General features: G+C 47.2%; 1 protein-coding gene across 6 annotated transcripts in view; it reads left to right on the top strand.

Moving 5' to 3' along the window:
* Positions 1-23544, top strand: part of LOC131939562 (protein unc-80 homolog) — a 140841-nt gene that overhangs the window by 24008 nt on the left and 93289 nt on the right. For 5 of the 6 annotated variants that reach the window (XM_059297950.1, XM_059297953.1, XM_059297951.1 and 2 more), the window contains 13 exons: positions 3698-4047; positions 4196-4301; positions 5102-5307; positions 5716-5801; positions 6675-6930; positions 15371-15473; positions 16531-16772; positions 17050-17231; positions 18739-18908; positions 19156-19291; positions 19424-19559; positions 20302-20517; positions 21460-21644. In XM_059297950.1, coding sequence (XP_059153933.1) covers positions 3698-4047; positions 4196-4301; positions 5102-5307; positions 5716-5801; positions 6675-6930; positions 15371-15473; positions 16531-16772; positions 17050-17231; positions 18739-18908; positions 19156-19291; positions 19424-19559; positions 20302-20517; positions 21460-21644 — 2374 coding nt within the window. The remainder of the gene's footprint in view (positions 1-3697; positions 4048-4195; positions 4302-5101; positions 5308-5715; positions 5802-6674; positions 6931-15370; positions 15474-16530; positions 16773-17049; positions 17232-18738; positions 18909-19155; positions 19292-19423; positions 19560-20301; positions 20518-21459; positions 21645-23544) is intronic. The other variant, XM_059297955.1, reaches the window with a different exon arrangement.

Below are 23544 nucleotides of genomic sequence, written 5' to 3'. Positions count from 1 at the left end.
TGTGTAGGGGGGGGGCTCAAGGTAAGGACATTTGTATAAGGGGGGGGGCCTCAAGGTAAGGACATTTGTGTAGGGGGGGGGCTCAAGGTAAGGACATTTGTGTAGGGGGGGGGGCTCAAGGTAAGGACATTTGTATAAGGGAGGGGGGTGCTCAAGGTAAGGACATTTGTATATGGGGGGGGCTCAAGGTAAGGACATTTGTATATGGGGGGGGGGGGGCTCAAGGTAAGGACATTTGTATAAGGGGGGGGAGCTCAAGGTAAGGACATTTGTATAGGGGGGGGCTCAAGGTAAGGACATTTGTATAAGGGGGGGGGGCTCAAGGTAAGGACATTTGTATAAGGGGGGGGGGGGGCTCAAGGTAAGGACATTTGTGTAGGGGGGGGGGCTCAAGGTAAGGACATTTGTGTAGGGGGGGGGCTCAAGGTAAGGACATTTGTGTAGGGGGGGGGGGCTCAAGGTAAAGACATTTGTATAAGGGGGGGGGCTCAAGGTAAGGACATTTGTGTAGGGGGGGGCTCAAGGTAAGGACATTTGTGTAGGGGGGGGGGCTCAAGGTAAGGACATTTGTATAAGGGGGGGGGGGGCTCAACGTAAGGACATTTGTATAAGGGAGGTGGGGCTCAAGGTAAGGACATTTGTGTAGGGAGGGGGGCTCAAGGTAAGGACATTTGTATAAGGGGGGGTGCTCAAAGTAAGGACATTTGTATAGGGGGGGGGGCTCAAAGTAAGGACATTTGTATAGGGGGGGGGGGGCTCAAGGTAAGGACATTTGTGTAGGGTGGGGGTGCTCAAGGTAAGGACATTTGTATAAGGGAGGGGGGGCTCAAGGTAAGGACATTTGTATAAGGGGGGGGGGGAGTACAAGGTAAGGACATGTGTATAGGGGGCCTTAAACAAAATTTGTATAGGGGGGGGGGCCTTAGGATAAGGAGATTTGTATAAACGGTGGGGGTCTTATGGTAAGGACAGTTGTATTGGAAGGGGGGGGGGGCTTAAGGTAATAATATTTGTAGTGATAGAGGGGTTTTAGGGTAAGAAGATTTGAAAGAATGTAGCTTACTATGACTTGATCCAGTTGTAGTGTGGCTGTCCCTACTCTAGTGTGGCTGTCCCTAGTGTGGCTGTCCCTAGTCTAGTGTGGCTGTTCCTAGTCTAGTGTGGCTGTCCCTACTCTAGTGTGGCTGTCCCTAGTGTGGCTGTCCCTACTCTAGTGTATCTGCCCCTAGTGTGTCTGTCCCTACTCTAGTGTGTCTGTCCCTAGTGTGGCTGTCCCTACTCTAGTGCATCTGTCCCTAGTGTGTCTGTCCCTACTCTAGTGTGTCTGTCCCTAGTGTGTCTGTCCCTACTCTAGTGCATCTGTCCCTAGTGTGTCTGTCCCTACTCTAGTGCGTCTGTCCCTAGTGTGGCTGTCCCTAGTCTAGTGTGGCTGTTCCTAGTCTAGTGTGGCTGTCCCTACTCTAGTGCATCTGTCCCTAGTGTGTCTGTCCCTACTCTAGTGCGTCTGTCCCTAGTGTGGCTGTCCCTAGTCTAGTGTGGCTGTTCCTAGTCTAGTGTGGCTGTCCCTACTCTAGTGTGGCTGTCCCTACTCTAGTGTGTCTGTCCATACTCTAGTGTGGCTGTCCCTACTCTATCGTGGCTGTCCCTACTCTAGTGTGGCTGTCCCTACTCTAGTGTCTGTCCCTACTCTAGTGTGGCTGTCCCTACTCTAGTGCATCTGCCCCTAGTGTGTCTGTCCCTACTCTAGTGTGGCTGTCCCTACTCTAGTGTGTCTGTCCCTACTCTAGTGTGTCTGTCCCTACTCTAGTGTGTCTGTCCCTACTCTAGTGTGGCTGTCCCTACTCTAGTGTATCTGCCCCTAGTGTGGCTGTCCCTACTCTAGTGTGTCTGTCCCTACTCTAGTGTGGCTGTCCCTACTCTAGTGTATCTGCCCCTAGTGTGGCTGTCCCTACTCTAGTGTGTCTGTCCCTACTCTAGTGTGTCTGTCCCTACTCTAGTGTGTCTGTCCCTACTCTAGTGCATCTGCCCCTAGTGTGTCTGTCCCTACTCTAGTGTGGCTGTCCCTACTCTAGTGCATCTGTCCCTACTCTAGTGTGTCTGTCCCTACTCTAGTGCATCTGCCCCTAGTGTGTCTGTCCCTACTCTAGTGTGTCTGTCCCTACTCTAGTGTGTCTGTCCCTACTCTAGTGCATCTGTCCCTAGTGTGGCTGTCCCTACTCTAGTGCATCTGCCCCTAGTGTGGCTGTCCCTACTCTAGTGCATCTGTCCCTAGTGTGTCTGTCCCTAGTGTGTCTGTCCCTACTCTAGTGCATCTGTCCCTAGTGTGGCTGTCCCTACTCTAGTGCATCTGTCCCTAGTGTGTCTGTCCCTAGTGTGTCTGTCCCTAGTGTGTCTGTCCCTAGTGTGTCTGTCCCTACTCTAGTGTGTCTGTCCCTACTCTAGTGTGGCTGTCCCTAGTGTGTCTGTCCCTACTCTAGTGTGTCTGTCCCTACTCTAGTGTGTCTGTCCCTAGTGTGGCTGTCCCTACTCTAGTGTGGCTGTCCCTACTCTAGTGTGTCTGTCCCTAGTGTGTCTGTCCCTACTCTAGTGTGTCTGTCCCTACTCTAGTGTGTCTGTCCCTACTCTAGTGTGTCTGTCCCTAGTGTGTCTGTCCCTACTCTAGTGTGTCTGTCCCTAGTGTGTCTGTCCCTACTCTAGTGTGTCTGTCCCTAGTGTGTCTGTCCCTACTCTAGTGTGTCTGTCCCTACTCTAGTGCATCTGTCCCTAGTGTGTCTGCCCCTACTCTAGTGTGTCTGTCCCTACTCTAGTGTGGCTGTCCCTACTCTAGTGTGGCTGTCCCTACTCTAGTGTGTCTGTCCATACTCTAGTGTGGCTGTCCCTACTCTAGTGTGGCTGTCCCTACTCTAGTGTGGCTGTCCCTACTCTAGTGCATCTGTCCCTAGTGTGGCTGTCCCCAGTGTGGCTGTCCCTACTCTAGTGCATCTGTCCCTAGTGTGGCTGTCCCTACTCTAGTGCATCTGTCCCTAGTGTGGCTGTCCCTAGTGCATCTGCCCCTACTCTAGTGCATCTGCCCCTAGTGTGTCTGTCCCTACTCTAGTGTGTCTGTCCCTACTCTAGTGCATCTGCCCCTACTCTAGTGTATCTGCCCTTACTCTAGTGTATCTGCCCCTACTCTAGTGCATCTGCCCCTACTCTAGTGCATCTGCCCTACTCTAGTGCATCAGCCCCTACTCTAGTGCATCTGCCCTACTCTAGTGCATCTGCCCCTACTCTAGTGCATCTGCCCCTACTCTAGTGCATCTGCCCTACTCTAGTGCATCTACCCCTACTCTAGTGCATCTGCCCTACTCTAGTGCATCTGCCCCTACTCTAGTGCATCTGCCCCTACTCTAGTGCATCTGCCCCTACTCTAGTGCATCTGCCCCTACTCTAGTGCATCTGCCCTACTCTAGTGCATCTGCCCCTACTCTAGTGCATCTGCCCCTACTCTAGTGCATCTGCCCCTACTCTAGTGCATCTGCCCCTACTCTAGTGCATCTGCCCCTACTCTGGTGCATCTGCCCCTACTCTAGTGCATCTGCCCTACTCTAGTGCATCTGCCCCTACTCTAGTGCATCTGCCCCTACTCTAGTGCATCTGCCCTACTCTAGGGCATCTGCCCCTACTCTAGTGTTTGAGACTTGTGCTGGTGTTGCAGGTACATGCACCAGAGGATGCTGGAGGTCTGCCATGAGCTGGAGAATCTGGAGGCCAAGGAGAGAGCCAGGAGCTGCTCCCTGCCCATACCTGACCTCAATATTTTGATGATGCCCAGCAAGGCTGACCCTCACTCCATGCCCCCCACCCCCACAGCTGTGACAGCAGACAACCACAGCCCTACCATCAAGAACGTGCCTGGGCTGGACATGCGACGTTCTGCTATGACCACCTTCCCCCTACCTGAAGTGCGCAAGGAGCCACCCTTTAAAAAAATTCGTGTTGTTGAGTTGAAGCAATTTTTTGATTCAGGCAAATCTTTTCTTCGCAAAAGAGATTTAACCGATGAAGGTTAATATCATTTTATTTTGATTGAGTTAAGTAATTGTGATGATGGTATATATCATTTTATTTTGATTGAGTTAAGTAATTGTGATGAAGAACTTTATCGAGACTTTGATGAGCAAGGTGTGACAGCCTGAATGATTGAAATATCCAGTGTCCTCCCCATTCTCAGGTAAAGACGACACAGAAGGTGACAGGCCAATATCAGCTATGGGAGCCTTTAAAGAACAGGAAGAGAGGTTGGCTTCATTTTCTGGAGGGTAAAACACTTTCCTACATCATCTCTAGTCAGTGGTACAGGGGGGGTCAAACACACACTTTGGTAACCACACACTTTGGCAGGTAACCGCACACTTTGGCAGGTAACCACACACTTTGACAGGTAACCACACACTTTGACAGGTAACCACACACACTTTGACAGGTAACCACACACTTTGACAGGTAACCACACACTTTGACAGGTAACCACACACTTTGACAGGTAACCACACACACTTTGACAGGTAACCACACACACTTTGGCAGGTAACCACACACTTTGGCAGGTAACCACACACTTTGGCAGGTAACCACACACACTTTGACAGGTAACCACACACACTTTGACAGGTAACCACACACACTTTGGCAGGTAACCACACACTTTGACAGGTAACCACACACTTTGACAGGTAACCACACACTTTGACAGGTAACCACACACTTTGACAGGTAACCACACACACTTTGACAGGTAACCACACACTTTGGCAGGTAACCACACACACTTTGACAGGTAACCACACACTTTGACAGGTAACCACACACTTTGACAGGTAACCACACACTTTGACAGGTAACCACACACTTTGACAGGTAACCACACACTTTGACAGGTAACCACACACACTTTGACAGGTAACAACACACTTTGACAGGTAACCACACACACTTTGACAGGTAACCACACACTTTGACAGGTAACCACACACTTTGACAGGTAACCACACACACTTTGACAGGTAACCACACACACTTTGGCAGATAACCACACACACTGACCAACACTATGTTTTAGCTGCAGGAAAAGTCTGCCCACCTTGAGCCAACATGACAAGGACTCTATGGGCAGCAGCAGCCAGTGTAGTGGACAGGACTCGTCCACCTCATCCCAGGCTGACCTGCAGGCCAAGGCTGGACAGATGGACAAGGCTGGGCTCCTGGACAAGGAAGCTGTTCGCCGTCCTATCATCCGCATCACTGAGCACAGTCCTGAGACAAAAGGTAGGTCCTCACAGCTAGCTCACAGAATGTAGGTCCTCACAGCTAGCTCACAGAATGTAGGTCCTCACAGCTAGCTCACAGAATGTAGGTCCTCACAGCTAGCTCACAGAATGTAGATCCTCACAGCTAGCTCACAGAATGTAGGTCCTCACAGCTAGCTCACAGAATGTAGGTCCTCACAGCTAGCTCACAGAATGTAGGTCCTCACAGCTAGCTCACAGAATGTAGGTCCTCACAGTTAGCTAGCAAAAGGTAGGTCCTCACAGCTAGCTCACAGAATGTAGGTCCTCACAGCTAGCTCACAGAATGTAGGTCCTCACAGCTAGCTCACAGAATGTAGGTCCTCACAGCTAGCTCACAGAATGTAGCCACAACCACAGACTCATTGACCTTAAACTTTTGACCCAGCTGATGAGATCCATGGCTCCCCACTACTACCTCGCAGCTTGACAGATTCAAACATTGCCTACAAGCAGGACGGGGAGATACAAGAGGTGGGTCATTGTCTCAGTTATAGGTGTCCCAAGTACTACATCCAACCTAATGTTGTAGGTGTCCCAAGTACTACATCCAACCTAATGTTGTAGGTGTCCCAAGTACTACATCCAACCTAATGTTGTAGGTGTCCCAAGTACTACATCCAACCTAATGTTGTAGGTGTCCCAAGTACTACATCCAACCTAATGTTGTAGGTGTCCCAAGTACTACATCCAACCTAATGTTGTAGGTGTCCCAAGTACTACATCCAACCTAATGTTGTAGGTGTCCCAAGTACTACATCCAACCTAGTGTTGTAGGTGTCCCAAGTACTACATCCAACCTAATGTTGTAGGTGTCCAAAGTACTACATCCAACCTAATGTTGTAGGTGTCAGGTTCCAAGTACTACATCCAACCTAATGTTGTAGGTGTCCCAAGTACTACATCCAACCTAATGTTGTAGGTGTCCCAAGTACTACATCCAACCTAATGTTGTAGGTGTCCCAAGTACTACATCCAACATAATGTTGTAAGTGTCCCAAGTACTACATCCAACCTAATGTTGTAGGTGTCCCAAGTACTACATCCAACCTAATGTTGTAAGTGTCCCAAGTACTACATCCAACCTAATGTTGTAGGTGTCCCAAGTACTACATCCAACCTAATGTTGTAAGTGTCCCAAGTACTACATCCAACCTAATGTTGTAGGTGTCCCAAGTACTACATCCAACCTAATGTTGTAGGTATCCCAAGTACTACATCCAACCTAATGTTGTAGGTGTCAGGTCCCAAGTACTACATCCAACCTAATGTTGTAGGTGTCCCAAGTACTACATCCAACCTAATGTTGTAGGTGTCCCAAGTACTACATCCAACCTAATGTTGTAGGTGTCAGGTTCCAAGTACTACATCCAACCTAATGGCCACATGAACTACAAAGTAGTGCTGCGAGCCCTCCACTTTGTGGCCATGAATGAGCACGCCCCAAGAATTTGTGAAGTCCTCCTTAACTTGCTCAACTGCCTGCTGGACCTGGACATCATTGAGAGCGCCAGTCTGGTCAACACTTCTCCAGCCACAGCTGGCACCCCGGCTTCCATCAGGACACCAGGACAGAACAGCTTCAGCTCAGCTTCTCCTACAGGTATCTAGTCTGATAGTTTTGTTTCCTACCTGCAGTCTTTGATACATCCCCCAAGTCTCCCTCCCCTGATAGTTTTGTTTACTACCTGCAGTCTTTGATACATCCCCTAAGTCTCCCTCCCTCCCCTGATAGTTTTGTTTCCTACCTGCAGTCTTTGATACATCCCCCAAGTCTCCCTCCCCTGATAGTTTTGTTTCCTACCTGCAGTCTTTGATACATCCCCCAAGTCTCCCTCCCCTGATAGTTTTGTTTCCTACCTGCAGTCTTTGATACATCCCCCAAGTCTCCCTCCCCTGATAGTTTTGTTTCCTACCTGCAGTCTTTGATACATCCCCCAAGTCTCCCTCCCTCCCCTGATAGTTTTGTTTCCTACCTGCAGTCTTTGATACATCCCCCAAGTCTCCCTCCCCTGATTGTTTTGTTTCCTACCTGCAGTCTTTGATACATCCCCCAAGTCTCCCTCCCCTGATAGTTTTGTTTCCTACCTGCAGTCTTTGATACATCCCCCAAGTCTCCCTCCCCTGATTGTTTTGTTTCCTACCTGCAGTCTTTGATACATCCCCCAAGTCTCCCTCCCCTGATAGTTTTGTTTCCTACCTGCAGTCTTTGATACATCCCCCAAGTCTCCCTCCCTCCCCTGATTGTTTTGTTTCCTACCTGCAGTCTTTGATACATCCCCCAAGTCTCCCTCCCTCCCCTGATAGTTTTGTTTCCTACCTGCAGTCTTTGATACATCCCCCAAGTCTCCCTCCCCTGATAGTTTTGTTTCCTACCTGCAGTCTTTGATACATCCCCCAAGTCTCCCTCCCCTGATAGTTTTGTTTCCTACCTGCAGTCTTTGATACATCCCCCAAGTCTCCCTCCCCTGATAGTTTTGTTTCCTACCTGCAGTCTTTGATACATCCCCCAAGTCTCCCTCCCCTGATAGTTTTGTTTCCTACCTGCAGTCTTTGATACATCCCCCAAGTCTCCCTCCCTCCCCTGATAGTTTTGTTTCCTACCTTCAGTCTTTGATACATCCCCCAAGTCTCCCTCCCCTGATTGTTTTGTTTCCTACCTGCAGTCTTTGATACATCCCCCAAGTCTCCCTCCCCTGATAGTTTTGTTTCCTACCTGCAGTCTTTGATACATCCCCCAAGTCTCCCTCCCTCCCCTGATTGTTTTGTTTCCTACCTGCAGTCTTTGATACATCCCCCAAGTCTCCCTCCCTCCCCTGATAGTTTTGTTTCCTACCTGCAGTCTTTGATACATCCCCCAAGTCTCCCTCCCCTGATAGTTTTGTTTCCTACCTGCAGTCTTTGATACATCCCCCAAGTCTCCCTCCCCTGATAGTTTTGTTTCCTACCTGCAGTCTTTGATACATCCCCCAAGTCTCCCTCCCTCCCCTGATAGTTTTGTTTCCTACCTGCAGTCTTTGATACATCCCCCAAGTCTCCCTCCCCTGATAGTTTTGTTTCCTACCTGCAGTCTTTGATACATCCCCCAAGTCTCCCTCCCCTGATAGTTTTGTTTCCTACCTGCAGTCTTTGATACATCCCCCAAGTCTCCCTCCCTCCCCTGATAGTTTTGTTTCCTACCTTCAGTCTTTGATACATCCCCCAAGTCTCCCTCCCCTGATTGTTTTGTTTCCTACCTGCAGTCTTTGATACATCCCCCAAGTCTCCCTCCCTCCCCTGATAGTTTTGTTTCCTACCTGCAGTCTTTGATACATCCCCCAAGTCTCCCTCCCCTGATTGTTTTGTTTCCTACCTTCAGTCTTTGATACATCCCCCAAGTCTCCCTCCCTCCCCTGATAGTTTTGTTTCCTACCTGCAGTCTTTGATACATCCCCCAAGTCTCCCTCCCCTGATAGTTTTGTTTCCTACCTGCAGTCTTTGATACATCCCCCAAGTCTCCCTCCCTCCCCTGATAGTTTTGTTTCCTACCTGCAGTCTTTGATACATCCCCCAAGTCTCCCTCCCTCCCCTGATAGTTTTGTTTCCTACCTGCAGTCTTTGATACATCCCCTAAGTCTCCCTCCCCTGATAGTTTTGTTTCCTACCTGCAGTCTTTGATACATCCCCCAAGTCTCCCTCCCCTGATAGTTTTGTTTCCTACCTGCAGTCTTTGATACATCCCCCAAGTCTCCCTCCCTCCCCTGATAGTTTTGTTTCCTACCTGCAGTCTTTGATACATCCCCCAAGTCTCCCTCCCTCCCCTGATAGTTTTGTTTCCTACCTGCAGTCTTTGATACATCCCCCAAGTCTCCCTCCCTCCCCTGATAGTTTTGTTTCCTACCTTCAGTCTTTGATACATCCCCCAAGTCTCCCTCCCCTGATAGTTTTGTTTCCTACCTGCAGTCTTTGATACATCCCCCAAGTCTCCCTCCCCTGATAGTTTTGTTTCCTACCTGCAGTCTTTGATACATCCCCCAAGTCTCCCTCCCCTGATAGTTTTGTTTCCTACCTGCAGTCTTTGATACATCCCCCAAGTCTCCCTCCCTCCCCTGATAGTTTTGTTTCCTACCTGCAGTCTTTGATACATCCCCCAAGTCTCCCTCCCCTGATAGTTTTGTTTCCTACCTGCAGTCTTTGATACATCCCCCAAGTCTCCCTCCCCTGATAGTTTTGTTTCCTACCTGCAGTCTTTGATACATCCCCCAAGTCTCCCTCCCCTGATAGTTTTGTTTCCTACCTGCAGTCTTTGATACATCCCCCAAGTCTCCCTCCCTCCCCTGATAGTTTTGTTTCCTACCTGCAGTCTTTGATACATCCCCCAAGTCTCCCTCCCCTGATAGTTTTGTTTCCTACCTGCAGTCTTTGATACATCCCCCAAGTCTCCCTCCCTCCCCTGATAGTTTTGTTTCCTACCTGCAGTCTTTGATACATCCCCCAAGTCTCCCTCCCCTGATTGTTTTGTTTCCTACCTTCAGTCTTTGATACATCCCCCAAGTCTCCCTCCCCTGATAGTTTTGTTTCCTACCTGCAGTCTTTGATACATCCCCCAAGTCTCCCTCCCTCCCCTGATAGTTTTGTTTCCTACCTGCAGTCTTTGATACATCCCCCAAGTCTCCCTCCCCTGATAGTTTTGTTTCCTACCTGCAGTCTTTGATACATCCCCCAAGTCTCCCTCCCCTGATAGTTTTGTTTCCTACCTGCAGTCTTTGATACATCCCCCAAGTCTCCCTCCCTCCCCTGATAGTTTTGTTTCCTACCTGCAGTCTTTGATACATCCCCCAAGTCTCCCTCCCTCCCCTGATAGTTTTGTTTCCTACCTTCAGTCTTTGATACATCCCCCAAGTCTCCCTCCCCTGATAGTTTTGTTTCCTACCTGCAGTCTTTGATACATCCCCCAAGTCTCCCTCCCTCCCCTGATAGTTTTGTTTCCTACCTGCAGTCTTTGATACATCCCCCAAGTCTCCCTCCCCTGATAGTTTTGTTTCCTACCTGCAGTCTTTGATACATCCCCCAAGTCTCCCTCCCCTGATAGTTTTGTTTCCTACCTGCAGTCTTTGATACATCCCCCAAGTCTCCCTCCCCTGATAGTTTTGTTTCCTACCTGCAGTCTTTGATACATCCCCCAAGTCTCCCTCCCTCCCCTGATAGTTTTGTTTCCTACCTGCAGTCTTTGATACATCCCCCAAGTCTCCCTCCCTCCCCTGATAGTTTTGTTTCCTACCTGCAGTCTTTGATACATCCCCCAAGTCTCCCTCCCTCCCCTGATAGTTTTGTTTCCTACCTGCAGTCTTTGATACATCCCCCAAGTCTCCCTCCCCTGATAGTTTTGTTTCCTACCTGCAGTCTTTGATACATCCCCCAAGTCTCCCTCCCCTGATAGTTTTGTTTCCTACCTGCAGTCTTTGATACATCCCCCAAGTCTCCCTCCCCTGATAGTTTTGTTTCCTACCTTCAGTCTTTGATACATCCCCCAAGTCTCCCTCCCTCCCCTGATAGTTTTGTTTCCTACCTTCAGTCTTTGATACATCCCCCAAGTCTCCCTCCCCTGATAGTTTTGTTTCCTACCTGCAGTCTTTGATACATCCCCCAAGTCTCCCTCCCTCCCCTGATAGTTTTGTTTCCTACCTGCAGTCTTTGATACATCCCCCAAGTCTCCCTCCCCTGATAGTTTTGTTTCCTACCTGCAGTCTTTGATACATCCCCCAAGTCTCCCTCCCCTGATAGTTTTGTTTCCTACCTGCAGTCTTTGATACATCCCCCAAGTCTCCCTCCCTCCCCTGATAGTTTTGTTTCCTACCTGCAGTCTTTGATACATCCCCCAAGTCTCCCTCCCCTGATAGTTTTGTTTCCTACCTGCAGTCTTTGATACATCCCCCAAGTCTCCCTCCCCTGATAGTTTTGTTTCCTACCTGCAGTCTTTGATACATCCCCCAAGTCTCCCTCCCCTGATAGTTTTGTTTCCTACCTTCAGTCTTTGATACATCCCCCAAGTCTCCCTCCCCTGATAGTTTTGTTTCCTACCTTCAGTCTTTGATACATCCCCCAAGTCTCCCTCCCCTGATAGTTTTGTTTCCTACCTTCAGTCTTTGATACATCCCCCAAGTCTCCCTCCCTGATAGTTTTGTTTCCTACCTGCAGTCTTTGATACATCCCCCAAGTCTCCCTCCCCTGATAGTTTTGTTTCCTACCTGCAGTCTTTGATACATCCCCCAAGTCTCCCTCCCTCCCCTGATAGTTTTGTTTCCTACCTTCAGTCTTTGATACATCCCCCAAGTCTCCCTCCCTCCCCTGATAGTTTTGTTTCCTACCTTCAGTCTTTGATACATCCCCCAAGTCTCCCTCCCCTGATAGTTTTGTTTCCTACCTGCAGTCTTTGATACATCCCCCAAGTCTCCCTCCCCTGATAGTTTTGTTTCCTACCTTCAGTCTTTGATACATCCCCCAAGTCTCCCTCCCCTGATTGTTTTGTTTCCTACCTTCAGTCTTTGATACATCCCCCAAGTCTCCCTCCCTCCCCTGATAGTTTTGTTTCCTACCTGCAGTCTTTGATACATCCCCCAAGTCTCCCTCCCCTGATAGTTTTGTTTCCTACCTGCAGTCTTTGATACATCCCCCAAGTCTCCCTCCCTCCCCTGATAGTTTTGTTTCCTACCTGCAGTCTTTGATACATCCCCCAAGTCTCCCTCCCCTGATAGTTTTGTTTCCTACCTGCAGTCTTTGATACATCCCCCAAGTCTCCCTCCCTCCCCTGATAGTTTTGTTTCCTACCTGCAGTCTTTGATACATCCCCCAAGTCTCCCTCCCCTGATAGTTTTGTTTCCTACCTGCAGTCTTTGATACATCCCCCAAGTCTCCCTCCCTCCCCTGATAGTTTTGTTTCCTACCTGCAGTCTTTGATACATCCCCCAAGTCTCCCTCCCTCCCCTGATAGTTTTGTTTCCTACCTGCAGTCTTTGATACATCCCCCAAGTCTCCCTCCCCTGATAGTTTTGTTTCCTACCTGCAGTCTTTGATACATCCTCCAAGTCTCCCTCCCTCCCCTGATAGTTTTGTTTCCTACCTGCAGTCTTTGATACATCCCCCAAGTCTCCCTCCCCTGATAGTTTCGTTTCCTACCTGCAGTCTTTGATACATCCCCCAAGTCTCCCTCCCCTGATAGTTTTGTTTCCTACCTGCAGTCTTTGATACATCCCCCAAGTCTCCCCCCCTGATAGTTTAGTTTCTACCTGCAGTCTTTGATACATCCCCCAAGTCTCCCTCCCTCCCCTGATAGTTTTGTTTCCTACCTGCAGTCTTTGATACATCCCCAAAGTCTCCCTCCCCTGATAGTTTTGTTTCCTACCTGCAGTCTTTGATACATCCCCCAAGTCTCCCTCCCTCCCCTGATAGTTTTGTTTCCTACCTGCAGTCTTTGATACATCCCCCAAGTCTCCCTCCCCTGATAGTTTTGTTTCCTACCTGCAGTCTTTGATACATCCCCCAAGTCTCCCTCCCCTGATAGTTTTGTTTCCTACCTGCAGTCTTTGATACATCCCCCAAGTCTCCCTCCCCTGATAGTTTTGTTTCCTACCTGCAGTCTTTGATACATCCCCCAAGTCTCCCTCCCTCCCCTGATAGTTTTGTTTCCTACCTGCAGTCTTTGATACATCCCCCAAGTCTCCCTCCCCTGATAGTTTTGTTTCCTACCTGCAGTCTTTGATACATCCCCTAAGTCTCCCTCCCCTGATAGTTTTGTTTCCTACCTGCAGTCTTTGATACATCCCCCAAGTCTCCCTCCCCTGATAGTTTTGTTTCCTACCTGCAGTCTTTGATACATCCCCCAAGTCTCCCTCCCCTGATAGTTTTGTTTCCTACCTGCAGTCTTTGATACATCCCCCAAGTCTCCCTCCCCTGATAGTTTTGTTTCCTACCTGCAGTCTTTGATACATCCCCCAAGTCTCCCTCCCCTGATTGTTTTGTTTCCTACCTTCAGTCTTTGATACATCCCCCAAGTCTCCCTCCCTCCCCTGATAGTTTTGTTTCCTACCTTCAGTCTTTGATACATCCCCCAAGTCTCCCTCCCCTGATAGTTTTGTTTCCTACCTTCAGTCTTTGATACATCCCCCAAGTCTCCCTCCCCTGATAGTTTTGTTTCCTACCTTCAGTCTTTGATACATCCCCCAAGTCTCCCTCCCTCCCCTGATAGTTTTGTTTCCTACCTGCAGTCTTTGATACATCCCCCAAGTCTCCCTCCCTCCCCTGATAGTTTTGTTTCCTACCTGCAGTCTTTGATACATCCCCCAAGTCTCCCTCCCTCCCCTGATAGTTTTGTTTCCTACCTGCAGTCTTTGATACATCCCCCAAGTCTCCCTCCCTCCCCTGATAGTTTTGTTTCCTACCTGCAGTCTTTGATACATCCCCCAAGTCTCCCTCCCCTGATAGTTTTGTTTCCTACCTTCAGTCTTTGATACATCCCCCAAGTCTCCCTCCCTCCCCTGATAGTTTTGTTTCCTACCTTCAGTCTTTGATACATCCCCCAAGTCTCCCTCCCCTGATAGTTTTGTTTCCTACCTGCAGTCTTTGATACATCCCCCAAGTCTCCCTCCCTCCCCTGATAGTTTTGTTTCCTACCTGCAGTCTTTGATACATCCCCCAAGTCTCCCTCCCCTGATAGTTTTGTTTCCTACCTGCAGTCTTTGATACATCCCCCAAGTCTCCCTCCCCTGATAGTTTTGTTTCCTACCTTCAGTCTTTGATACATCCCCCAAGTCTCCCTCCCCTGATAGTTTTGTTTCCTACCTGCAGTCTTTGATACATCCCCCAAGTCTCCCTCCCTCCCCTGATAGTTTTGTTTCCTACCTGCAGTCTTTGATACATCCCCCAAGTCTCCCTCCCCTGATAGTTTCGTTTCCTACCTGCAGTCTTTGATACATCCCCCAAGTCTCCCTCCCCTGATAGTTTTGTTTCCTACCTGCAGTCTTTGATACATCCCCCAAGTCTCCCTCCCTCCCCTGATAGTTTTGTTTCCTACCTGCAGTCTTTGATACATCCCCCAAGTCTCCCTCCCTCCCCTGATAGTTTTGTTTCCTACCTGCAGTCTTTGATACATCCCCCAAGTCTCCCTCCCTCCCCTGATAGTTTTGTTTCCTACCTGCAGTCTTTGATACATCCCCCAAGTCTCCCTCCCTCCCCTGATTGTTTTGTTTCCTACCTGCAGTCTTTGATACATCCCCCAAGTCTCCCTCCCCTGATAGTTTTGTTTCCTACCTGCAGTCTTTGATACATCCCCCAAGTCTCCCTCCCCTGATAGTTTTGTTTCCTACCTGCAGTCTTTGATACATCCCCCAAGTCTCCCTCCCTCCCCTGATAGTTTTGTTTCCTACCTGCAGTCTTTGATACATCCCCCAAGTCTCCCTCCCCTGATAGTTTTGTTTCCTACCTGCAGTCTTTGATACATCCCCCAAGTCTCCCTCCCTCCCCTGATTGTTTTGTTTCCTACCTGCAGTCTTTGATACATCCCCCAAGTCTCCCTCCCCTGATAGTTTTGTTTCCTACCTGCAGTCTTTGATACATCCCCCAAGTCTCCCTCCCCTGATAGTTTTGTTTCCTACCTGCAGTCTTTGATACATCCCCCAAGTCTCCCTCCCTCCCCTGATAGTTTTGTTTCCTACCTGCAGTCTTTGATACATCCCCCAAGTCTCCCTCCCCTGATAGTTTTGTTTCCTACCTGCAGTCTTTGATACATCCCCCAAGTCTCCCTCCCTCCCCTGATAGTTTTGTTTCCTACCTGCAGTCTTTGATACATCCCCCAAGTCTCCCTCCCCTGATAGTTTTGTTTCCTACCTGCAGTCTTTGATACATCCCCCAAGTCTCCCTCCCCTGATAGTTTTGTTTCCTACCTGCAGTCTTTGATACATCCCCCAAGTCTCCCTCCCTCCCCTGATAGTTTTGTTTCCTACCTGCAGTCTTTGATACATCCCCCAAGTCTCCCTCCCTCCCCTGATAGTTTTGTTTCCTACCTGCAGTCTTTGATACATCCCCCAAGTCTCCCTCCCCTGATGATGGCCTGGGCATCAGGGCCAGGGATGAAGTGACAGCTCACAGTCTTGCCATGGACAGTTTGTTCAGGTAACTGTTTGTTCAGGTAACTGTTTCTTCAGGTATCTGTTTGTTCAGGGAACTGTTTTTTACCTGTTTGATCAGGTAACTGTTTCTTCATGTAATTGTTTGTTTGTTCAGGTAACTGTTCAGGTGAGATTTGAACAAGTTGACTGTTTGTTTAGGTGAGATTTGAACAAGTTGACTGTTTGTTTAGGTGAGATTTGAACAAGTTGACTGTTTGTTTAGGTGAGATTTGAACAAGTTGACTGTTTGTTCAGGTGAGATTTGAACAAGTTGACTGTTTGTTCCGGTGAGATTTGAACAAGTTGACTGTTTGTTCAGGTGAGATTTGAACAAGTTGACTGTTTGTTCAGGTGAGATTTGAACAAGTTGACTGTTTGTTCATGTGAGATTTGAACAAGTTGACTGTTTGTTCAGGTGAGATTTGAACAAGTTGACTGTTTGTTCAGGTGAGATTTGAACCAGTTGACTGTTCAGGTGAGATTTGAACAAGTTGACTGTTTGTTCAGGTGAGATTTGAACCAGTTGACTGTTCAGGTGAGATTTGAACAAGTTGACTGTTTGTTCAGGTGAGATTTGAACAAGTTGACTGTTTGTTCAGGTGAGATTTGAACAAGTTGACTGTTTGTTCATGTGAGATTTGAACAAGTTGACTGTTTGTTCAGGTGAGATTTGAACAAGTTGACTGTTTGTTCAGGTGAGATTTGAACCAGTTGACTGTTCAGGTGAGATTTGAACAAGTTGACTGTTTGTTCAGGTGAGATTTGAACAAGTTGACTGTTTGTTCATGTGAGATTTGAACAAGTTGACTGTTTGTTCAGGTGAGATTTGAACAAGTTGACTGTTTGTTCAGGTGAGATTTGAACCAGTTGACTGTTCAGGTGAGATTTGAACAAGTTGACTGTTTGTTCAGGTGGAGATTTGAACCAGTTGACTGTTCAGGTGAGATTTGAACAAGTTGACTGTTTGTTCAGGTGAGATTTGAACAAGTTGACTGTTTGTTCAGGTGAGATTTGAACAAGTTGACTGTTTGTTCAGGTGAGATTTGAACCTGTTTTCACAGAATCTACAAGGCTCTGGGCTGCCCCCATGGGTGTGGGGATGGAGTGGTGGGCTCTCAGGGTGACCACCTGCGCATCAAGGGACAGAACTGCCTACAACGTCTACACAAAATGAATCCAACAATGTTCCACCAGTTTCTGCGTGACACTGTGAGGAAGCGTCCACTACAGGAAACAGTGGATTTTTTACATGCATTTCTTGGATTTTGTTTTGACCCCTCTACGCTCTTGCAGTCCCCAATGTGTAAGTTGGTGACCCCAATGTGTAAGTTGGTGACCCCAATGTGTAAGTTGGTGACCCCAATGTGTAAGTTGGTGACCCCAATGTGTAAGTTGGTGACCCCAATGTGTAAGTTGGTGACCCCAATGTGTAAGTTGGTGACCCCAATGTGTAAGTTGGTGACCCCAATGTGTAAGTTGGTGACCCCAATGTGTAAGTTGGTGAATGTCAGCTCATATTGATTTGTTTGCCAAGGTTTTTGTGTTGATAGATCCAGCAGCTTGTTGCATTTTTATTTCAGCTCAGAAAAAGTCTGTCTCGCAAGAAAATATTCCACGTATGGGGTATTCCAATAATTTTGGCCACAGCATCGGTGGAGAAGGGTACAGAGGTGTGGAAGGTGTTCTGATTGCCAACCTGGTCAAACCTTTGATCACCCGCTGTGTTCAGTGTTCCGGGGAGTTGTATGGCAATGAAAATATTGTGAGTTTTTGCCCTTTCTTTTCTCTCTCTGTCTGCCCAGACAATGAAAATATTGTGAGTTTTTGCCCTTTCTTTTCTCTCTCTGTCTGCCCAGACAATGAAAATATTGTGAGTTTTTGCCCTTTCTTTTCTCTCTCTGTCTGCCCAGACAATGAAAATATTGTGAGTTTTTGCCCTTTCTTTTCTCTCTCTGTCTGCCCAGACAATGAAAATATTGTGAGTTGTTGCCCTTTCTTTTCTCTCTCTGTCTGCCCAGACAATGAAAATATTGTGAGTTTTTGCCCTTTCTTTTCTCTCTCTGTCTGCCCAGACAATGAAAATATTGTGAGTTTTTGCCCTTTCTTTTCTCTCTCTGTCTGCCCAGACAATGAAAATATTGTGAGTTTTTGCCCTTTCTTTTCTCTCTCTGTCTGCCCAGACAATGAAAATATTGTGAGTTGTTGCCCTTTCTTTTCTCTCTCTGTCTGCCCAGACAATGAAAATATTGTGAGTTGTTGCCCTTTCTTTTCTCTCTCTGTCTGCCCTGACAATGAAAATATTGTGAGTTTTTGCCCTTTCTTTTCTCTCTCTGTCTGCCCTGACAATGAAAATATTGTGAGTTGTTGCCCTTTCTTTTCTCTCTCTGTCTGCCCAGACAATGAAAATATTGTGAGTTTTTGCCCTTTCTTTTCTCTCTCTGTCTGCCCTGACAATGGAACAAATTACTCCCCCCCCCCAGCTAGCCAGATTGCTACACTCTTCATGTCCTACTGTTTGATGGTTTAATCTAAAGTTTTGTGTGCAGCCACTGATGTAGCTTTATTGTGTGCAGCCACTGATGTAGCTTTATTGTGTGCAGCCACTGATGTAGCTTTATTGTGTGCAGCCACTGATGTAGCTTTATTGTGTGCAGCCACTGATGTAGCTTTATTGTGTGCAGCCACTGATGTAGCTTTGTGCAGCCACTGATGTAGCTTTGTGCAGCCACTGATGTAGCTTTATTGTGTGCAGCCACTGATGTAGCTTTGTGCAGCCACTGATGTAGCTTTGTGCAGCCACTGATGTAGCCACTGATGTAGCCACTGATGTAGCTTTGTGCAGCCACTGATGTAGCTTTGTGCAGCCACTGATGTAGCTTTGTGCAGCCACTGATGTAGCTTTGTGCAGCCACTGATGTAGCTTTGTGCAGCCACTGATGTAGCTTTGTGCAGCCACTGATGTAGCTTTGTGCAGCCACTGATGTAGCTTTGTGCAGCCACTGATGTAGCTTTGTGCAGCCACTGATGTAGCCACTGATGCAGCCACTGATGTAGCTTTGTGCAGCCACTGATGTAGCTTTGTGCAGCCACTGATGTAGCCACTGATGTAGCCACTGATGTAGCTTTGTGCAGCCACTGATGTAGCTTTGTGCAGCCACTGATGTAGCTTTGTGCAGCCACTGATGTAGCTTTGTGCAGCCACTGATGTAGCTTTGTGCAGCCACTGATGTAGCTTTGTGCAGCCACTGATGTAGCTTTTGTTTTCTCAGAGCCTGTTCTGTGATGTGCGGCAGCTGATGGCCTATGTGAAGGAGATCCACGGCGGAACCTTTCGTCGTGTGGCCTTGAGTGGCCTGCTGGATTCCCTGCAGAAGGTCAGGAGGGAAAGTGCTGAGAGGAAGAGGGAGATAACACTGAAGAAAGAACCATCACCCATACGGTACTTCACTCCTCATTTTTTCGGGAGGGGTTGACTCCTTACTTCTTCTTACATGAACACAATCCTATTTTGATTAGATCTCACTCTCTACATGAACACATTTGCATTTTGATTAGATTTCTCTCTCCATGAACACAAAATTCAATAGTTTGAATATATCTGAAGTGTGTGGAAGTCATGTACACAATGTGCCTGTATAAGATGAATGAAGTTAACTTGCTGCATTCCCTTGCCTTTACTTCACCAGAAGAACGACCTCTATCACCTCAGAGAGTGGAGATGAGACTCCGACATCAACTAAACACATTAGTCTCCAGAATTCTGATGATCCCATTGGACGACGCAAATCTCGCAAGTCATTGTTTCGAACAAAAATAACAAAGGTTTCAACTAAAATTTTGTTTTTTTAACTTTTTCTTATCACTGTTCTAATTGCTCTAGTGTGGACACCATACACTCCCATTGAAATCTCTTAGATTGTAGCCAAAATTGAGTTTGTATAAAAAATGTTCCAGTACGCTGCCAGTGATTCTGAAGTTGTGGATGAGATCCCAGGAGGAAAAAGTCCCAGAACCAGCATCTCAGCTGCAGAGGAAGACTCTCCACAGTCCACCTCTACACCTCGTAGGCGCTTCAGTAAATTCAACATTGGTTAGTGCCTGCATTCCCTCTAGTTTCTACTGCCAGTGCTGACATAACATTCCCTCTAATTTCTACTTCCAGTGCTGACATAACATTCCCTCTAATTTCTACTTCCAGTGCTGACATAACATTCCCTCTAATTTCTACTTCCAGTGCTGACATAACATTCCCTCAAATTTCTACTGCCAGTGCTGACATAACATTCCCTCTAATTTCTACTGCCAGTGCTGACATAACATTCCCTCTAATTTCTACTGTCAGTTATACAATAACATTCCCTCTAATTTCTACTGTCAGTGCTAACATAACATTCCCTCTAATTTCTACTGTCCCCCTGGTTGAGATGTGTGTTTGCTAGGATGGAGAAGACATAACATTCCCTCTAATTTCTACTGCCAGTGCTGACATAACATTCCCTCTAATTTCTACTGCCAGTGCTGACATAACATTCCCTCTAATTTCTACTGTCAGTTATACAATAACATTCCCTCAAATTTCTACTGCTAGTGCTGACATAACATTCCCTCTAATTTCTACTTCCAGTGCTGACATAACATTCCCTCTAGTTTCTACTGTCCCCCTGGTTGAGATGTATATTGTGTTTGCTAGGATGGAGAGGACATAACATTCCCTCTAATTTCTACTGTCCCCCTGGTAGAGATGTATATTGTGTTTGCTAGGATGGAGAAGACATAACATTCCCTCTAGTTTCTACTGTCCCCCTGGTTGAGATGTATATTGTGTTTGCTAGGATGGAGAAGAGGAACAAAAAGTGACCACGAGGATGACCAGAACTCAGATCCGCCCCCACTTGACCGTCGAGAGAGCCGCAGCGAGGCCCAAGTCCACCGTACTGCTGGTAGGGGTCGAATGTCTTTCCGAGCTGCTAGTCAAGCAACTTTAACATTTCTCAGTGCCCGCAAACGCATTGAAGATGGTATTAAGGGAAAGGCAGGAAGCAGTGATGGTACACATTTTCTTTCTTTTTATTGCTTGATAAAGTGGTTAGCAGTGATGGTACACATTTTCTTTCTTTTTATTGCTTGATAAAGTGGTTAGCAGTGATGGTACACATTTTCTTTCTTGTTATTGCTTGATAAAGTGGTTAGCAGTGATGGTGCACATTTTCTTTCTTGTTATTGCTTGATAAAGTGGTTAGCAGTGATGGTACACATTTTCTTTCTTTTTATTGCTTGATAAAGTGGTTAGCAGTGATGGTACACATTTTCTTTCTTTTTATTGCTTGATAAAGTGGTTAGCAGTGATGGTACACATTTTCTTTCTTTTTATTGCTTGATAAAGTGGTTAGCAGTGATGGTACACATTTTCTTTCTTTTTATTGCTTGATAAAGTGGTTAGCAGCACTGTACACACACTCCTATATCTAATGCTAGTCACAGATAGGCTACACTACAGGCTTGAGAAATGAATAAAAACAGCAAGGACATGATCTTTTAGAATCTTTGACAACTTTGGCACTGGGAAAAGTCTCATTGTGTTATTAGGTTCTCTAGCTGTTACAGTTTAGTTTTGTTCCAAAAATAAAGGTCTAGATTTTTAAATTTATTTAGACCATTTATATTAATTGTAGGTAAAAAAATTCCTGATCATATTTTCTTTTCTTTCTGAGCCCTGCAATCAGCATTTTTGTTGTCTGTCTGGGCCCTGCAATCAGCATTTTTGTTGTCTGTCTGGGCCCTGCAATCAGCATTTTTGTTGTCTGTCTGGGCCCTGCAATCAGCATTTTTGTTGTCTGTCTGGGCCCTGCAATCAGCATTTTTGTTATTTGTGTTAGCTGGTTTTTTTCTGCAACCATTACTGCTCAACTAACTGCCCCCTTAGCAATGGTAACAAGTAAACTGAACCCTATTGACAAATGACTGGTTCCTGTTTTTTTATTCTGATTCAGAATTTTACAAGCAACGCACCAGCCACAAAACAGAGGCCAATGTTGAGCTGGTGCTGGTCAAAGAGAAAAGGATTGTGGACAAATTTCTGATCCACTCCGGCATGTTGAGATTCTCTTTTCTACTGGAGTGTTGTCACCCTGGCTCCTGGCCCGACCCTCAGCTGGTGGCGGCCATGTTGGACTTGGTGGGTGCTGATGGGTTCTTGTTCTCTTCGTGTGTGACATGACTGATGAGAGGGTTGTCTCCATGTGTGACATGACTGATGAGAGGGTTGTCTCCATGTGTGACATGACTGATGAGAGGGTTGTCTCCATGTGTGACATGACTGATGAGAGGGTTGTCTCCATGTGTGACATGACTGATGAGAGGGTTGTCTCCATGTGTGACATGACTGATGAGAGGGTTGTCTCCATGTGTGACATGACTGATGAGAGGGTTGTCATCTCTCCATGTGTGACATGACTGATGAGAGGGTTGTCATCTCTCCATGTGTGACATGACTGATGAGAGGGTTGTCATCTCTCCATGTGTGACATGACTGATGAGAGGGTTGTCTGCATGTGTGACATGACTGATGAGAGGGTTGTCTCCATGTGTGACATGACTGATGAGAGGGTTGTCATCTCTCCATGTGTGACATGACTGATGAGAGGGTTGTCATCTCTCCATGTATGACATGACTGATGAGAGGGTTGTCTCCATGTGTGACATGACTGATGAGAGGGTTGTCTCCATGTGTGACATGACTGATGAGAGGGTTGTCATCTCTCCATGTGTGACATGACTGATGAGAGGGTTGTCTCCATGTGTGACATGACTGATGAGAGGGTTGTCTCCATGTGTGACATGACTGATGAGAGGGTTGTCATCTCTCCATGTGTGACATGACTGATGAGAGGTTGTCATCTCTCCATGTGTGACATGACTGATGAGAGGGTTGTCATCTCTCCATGTGTGACATGACTGATGAGAGGGTTGTCATCTCTCCATGTGTGACATGACTGATGAGAGGGTTGTCATCTCTCCATGTGTGACATGACTGATGAGAGGGTTGTCATCTCTCCATGTATGACATGACTGATGAGAGGGTTGTCTCCATGTGTGACATGACTGATGAGAGGGTTGTCTCCATGTGTGACATGACTGATGAGAGGGTTGTCTCCATGTGTGACATGACTGATGAGAGGGTTGTCTCCATGTGTGACATGACTGATGAGAGGGTTGTCTCCATGTGTGACATGACTGATGAGAGGGTTGTCTCCATGTGTGACATGACTGATGAGAGGGTTGTCATCTCTCCATGTGTGACATGACTGATGAGAGGGTTGTCTCCATGTGTGACATGACTGATGAGAGGGTTGTCTCCATGTGTGACATGACTGATGAGAGGGTTGTCTCCATGTGTGACATGACTGATGAGAGGGTTGTCATCTCTCCATGTGTGACATGACTGATGAGAGGGTTGTCATCTCTCCATGTGTGACATGACTGATGAGAGGGTTGTCTCCATGTGTGACATGACTGATGAGAGGGTTGTCATCTCTCCATGTGTGACATGACTGATGAGAGGGTTGTCATCTCTCCATGTGTGACATGACTGATGAGAGGGTTGTCATCTCTCCATGTGTGACATGACTGATGAGAGGGTTGTCATCTCTCCATGTGTGACATGACTGATGAGAGGGTTGTCATCTCTCCATGTGTGACATGACTGATGAGAGGGTTGTCTCCATGTGTGACATGACTGATGAGAGGGTTGTCTCCATGTGTGACATGACTGATGAGAGGGTTGTCTCCATGTGTGGCATGATGAGAGGGTTGTCTCCATGTGTGACATGACTGATGAGAGGGTTGTCATCTCTCCATGTGTGACATGACTGATGAGAGGGTTGTCATCTCTCCATGTGTGACATGACTGATGAGAGGGTTGTCTCCATGTGTGACATGACTGATGAGAGGGTTGTCTCCATGTGTGACATGACTGATGAGAGGGTTGTCTCCATGTGTGGCATGATGAGAGGGTTGTCTCCATGTGTGACATGACTGATGAGAGGGTTGTCATCTCTCCATGTGTGACATGACTG

The sequence above is a fragment of the Physella acuta genome, unplaced genomic scaffold (genome assembly GCF_028476545.2).
Source record: "Physella acuta isolate Inbredline_101_S28 unplaced genomic scaffold, ASM2847654v3 ptg000283l, whole genome shotgun sequence".
In the NCBI taxonomy this organism is placed as follows: Eukaryota; Metazoa; Mollusca; class Gastropoda; family Physidae; genus Physella; species Physella acuta.
The sequence above is the reverse complement of the archived record's forward strand: the minus strand, read 5'-3'. Positions and strand labels throughout refer to the sequence as shown.